The sequence below is a fragment of the Camelina sativa genome, chromosome 6 (genome assembly GCF_000633955.1).
Source record: "Camelina sativa cultivar DH55 chromosome 6, Cs, whole genome shotgun sequence".
Taxonomy (NCBI): Eukaryota; Viridiplantae; Streptophyta; class Magnoliopsida; order Brassicales; family Brassicaceae; genus Camelina; species Camelina sativa.
In genome coordinates, this window is record NC_025690.1 from 9,956,849 (window position 1) to 9,960,784 (window position 3,936).

Here is a 3,936-nt window from a genome sequence, read left to right on the forward strand (position 1 = left end):
GTAATCAAACAGTCTTCGTCTTCTTCATCTCCACCACCGGAAGTTTCATTCAAGCTTACATCTTCCATTGTTTCCTCAGAAGATATTGCTCCTGTTCCTGTGTTTTCGCCCAATTCATCTCCTTGGAACGTGAACCAGTTCGAGTTTGTAAATAAATTGCTGCATCAAGAATAAACCATTTCATTATTTTAGAACCCATTTATTTCTATCTGATACATGGATGTATAAATCAGATTTGGAAGCTTACTTCGCCTGTTCATCACCAAGCCTTAGAGATGATATAACAACTTCAGCAGATTCGTCATCAAAATAAACATCCTACAGAGAGTATAACAATCAGGCCTATTGTAAAACAAGCAATATTTTCTCTGCATGTAGAACATTATAATGAAATACCTCTTCATCTCTGTCATTGGAACCTTGCTCCTGGAATCATTAACATGGATTTCAGATACAGACAAAATTTTAAGAAATACTAATCAGAGAGATAAACAACTACCTCCGCAGCACCATTGTTCTCTTGCATGTTGTATCTGAACTGGTTTAAGTTATTAGCTAAACCAGCAAGATCATAATCCCTGTCGTGAACTTCATCATCGTCACTGTCCCTAGTCCTATCATGTAATGCAGTTGGGCGTCTGCACGCGAAGGAAGTCAAAACAATGGTTATCATGAGACAAATTCAACACTAGCACGATTAAATACTGTGCCATCTTTCCCTAAACCAATTACTAAGACTATATCGCATGTAAATTCTGGGAAGTATATGCATCACTGATCATTGCATAGATAGTTGTGACAAAAAGCCGTAAAGGTTTGAGAAGAGGCATACCCGCAAACCCAGCGATAGACATTCTCAACTGCATTTCGATCATGCAGCGTATTCGCTTCCCACTCGCCCCATTCGTTATTTTCCTAGCAAAGAAAAACTGTACACATCAAACAGTTGTATCTACCAAACAAAATGCAAATATATGTACACAAGTTTGACGTAAAACAATGTCTTAATACAAAAATAATATATATATATATATATATATATATACGTGGATAATTCATTATGGACACATCTTGATGGATTTTTGAAGAGAGAATCCAAGTAATTTACATTAGTTGACTCCCAAGAGTACGAAATCAGAGTGGGACAGTAGATGCACATAAATAGGTGTTCAGAAACACCAGTTAACGCAGTTATTTAACGATTAAAATTGTTATATATATTTTTGTAGAAAAACGATAAACTGCAGACAACAGTAAAACTGCAATCATTGTAACAAAAAACGTTACTATAGCTGAAACACAAACCTCAAGTATAGTCTTTATCTGGTTACTGTTAGTTGATAGCTGAACAAGCTTGTTTGAAATTCTTGAGATATGACCAACATTTCCCACCCTTGGAGCTTGCTTTCCAGCAGCAGCTAATGTTGGCTGCATGAAATCAGAATCAATTATATAATACAACTCAGTGCATCTTTTTCATTAGAAAAGTGGATCTAACGGGTTTTTAAATCTGAGAATAAATAATTATAACAATAACTAGAATTTCTTGGCAAAACACACAATCTGATGTTCTACATCTTGCCTCACTGAACCAATGGCAAAATTTCCACATTTTGTCTCATAGAACAGTGGACATTGTGTATTCTCTCTATCTCTATATCTATCTCTCTCGACAAACTTTTCTCACCAATATGCATGTGCGAAACAATTCATACCTGCTTATCACCAGAAAGAATTGGCTGTTTCTCTGTTTTGAGAATTTTTCCAATCAAATCACACTCTTGGAGAAGATGGTCAACAATCTCATCGTTTTTGCTTTCCAAACACGATACTATTATACTCTCCACCTGATGGTGCAGTGCATTATTATATGGGTACCTACATAGTTGGAATAAATAGTTATAAAATGATTTCACCAAACAAAACATAAGAGACGTGCAAAATACCGAACAATTTCGAAATTTTGTAATCGACCCAGGGAGAAGTATTTACTCAAAGAACAGATCAATGACTCTTCTAATAGCTCCTGAGCTGGCTAGTTCTTTTCCTGTTGCTTCACTTCGAGTTTTCATCAAGACAGCAATGAACTCCACAATCTAAGACAAATCATCAAGAACGCAAATGAAATCAGAAAAAATATATATATAGAAACACTCGCAGGAGCACATATGTAGTTCCAAGATCTGATCCCAGAAGCATCTTATAACTAAATCATCTTCCAGTTGGCAATAACTAAAATTTCACAATGAAACCTTACCTTCAGACGATGACTGCCAAGAGGAGGCTTTAACTGCCCATAGGTAGTAGGTAAAATTTTTTCATCAGAGGTCACATTCAAAAGTGCAACAAAGTCACCTGCACCAGAAATGAGAGCAGTATAGGAAAATNAGCTTGCTTTCCAGCAGCAGCTAATGTTGGCTGCATGAAATCAGAATCAATTATATAATACAACTCAGTGCATCTTTTTCATTAGAAAAGTGGATCTAACGGGTTTTTAAATCTGAGAATAAATAATTATAACAATAACTAGAATTTCTTGGCAAAACACACAATCTGATGTTCTACATCTTGCCTCACTGAACCAATGGCAAAATTTCCACATTTTGTCTCATAGAACAGTGGACATTGTGTATTCTCTCTATCTCTATATCTATCTCTCTCGACAAACTTTTCTCACCAATATGCATGTGCGAAACAATTCATACCTGCTTATCACCAGAAAGAATTGGCTGTTTCTCTGTTTTGAGAATTTTTCCAATCAAATCACACTCTTGGAGAAGATGGTCAACAATCTCATCGTTTTTGCTTTCCAAACACGATACTATTATACTCTCCACCTGATGGTGCAGTGCATTATTATATGGGTACCTACATAGTTGGAATAAATAGTTATAAAATGATTTCACCAAACAAAACATAAGAGACGTGCAAAATACCGAACAATTTCGAAATTTTGTAATCGACCCAGGGAGAAGTATTTACTCAAAGAACAGATCAATGACTCTTCTAATAGCTCCTGAGCTGGCTAGTTCTTTTCCTGTTGCTTCACTTCGAGTTTTCATCAAGACAGCAATGAACTCCACAATCTAAGACAAATCATCAAGAACGCAAATGAAATCAGAAAAAATATATATATAGAAACACTCGCAGGAGCACATATGTAGTTCCAAGATCTGATCCCAGAAGCATCTTATAACTAAATCATCTTCCAGTTGGCAATAACTAAAATTTCACAATGAAACCTTACCTTCAGACGATGACTGCCAAGAGGAGGCTTTAACTGCCCATAGGTAGTAGGTAAAATTTTTTCATCAGAGGTCACATTCAAAAGTGCAACAAAGTCACCTGCACCAGAAATGAGAGCAGTATAGGAAAAATCAAATAAGTGGTCCAAGCACATAAGAACTGAGTCAAATTTTAAGATATATGTTCAACAAGAATGAGAGCTCAAATATATCCAGCTAGGAAGATCAAGCATATATGCAGAAGCAACTATTAAGAAAGTGGAAGTAGCACGAAATTGCAGCGATAAACAATAAAATAAAAAGTTTTCTCATTGTTTTGCAAGCATTTCTTGTCATTAGGATCATTATGAGATGTAGCAGATGTTAGGATGACCAAAAGAATCAGATCCTAGCAATCAGTAAAAGAGCTAATATAATGTTATGACGAAAGTATTCCACAGGAAAAAAAAAAACCAAAAAAAAAAACGAATATGCACCCACGTGAAGAGCACAATGGGTCCTAGCAATCAGTAAAAGAGCTAATACAATGTTACACTAACCAAGTCTAGGCAGCATGGTGGCAATCGTCTCCGGATTCACAGAAATTGGAGACTCGAAGATTTGTTGGCCCCTGAATGAATACATAAAGGGGGAAGAAACTACAGATCTTCTTGGGCTCAACAACGAAATGCAAACTGAAAGCGTGTGGACA

At 36.1% G+C, this 3,936-nt stretch overlaps 1 protein-coding gene across 2 annotated transcripts in view; it reads right to left on the reverse strand.

Annotated features, from left to right (window-relative positions):
- The window catches only part of LOC104790771 (serine/threonine-protein phosphatase 6 regulatory subunit 3), a 10,384-nt gene that overhangs the window by 1,846 nt on the left and 4,602 nt on the right, over window positions 1-3,936 (reverse strand). Inside the window, exons 11-19 of one of the 2 annotated variants that reach the window (XM_019246707.1) lie at window positions 3,248-3,345; window positions 2,983-3,086; window positions 2,706-2,868; window positions 1,306-1,428; window positions 833-915; window positions 500-638; window positions 397-426; window positions 248-318; window positions 44-159 (exon numbers count right to left, since the gene is read on the reverse strand). In XM_019246707.1, coding sequence (XP_019102252.1) covers window positions 44-159; window positions 248-318; window positions 397-426; window positions 500-638; window positions 833-915; window positions 1,306-1,428; window positions 2,706-2,868; window positions 2,983-3,086; window positions 3,248-3,345 — 927 coding nt within the window. The remainder of the gene's footprint in view (window positions 1-43; window positions 160-247; window positions 319-396; window positions 427-499; window positions 639-832; window positions 916-1,305; window positions 1,429-2,705; window positions 2,869-2,982; window positions 3,087-3,247; window positions 3,346-3,936) is intronic. The other variant, XM_010516558.2, reaches the window with a different exon arrangement.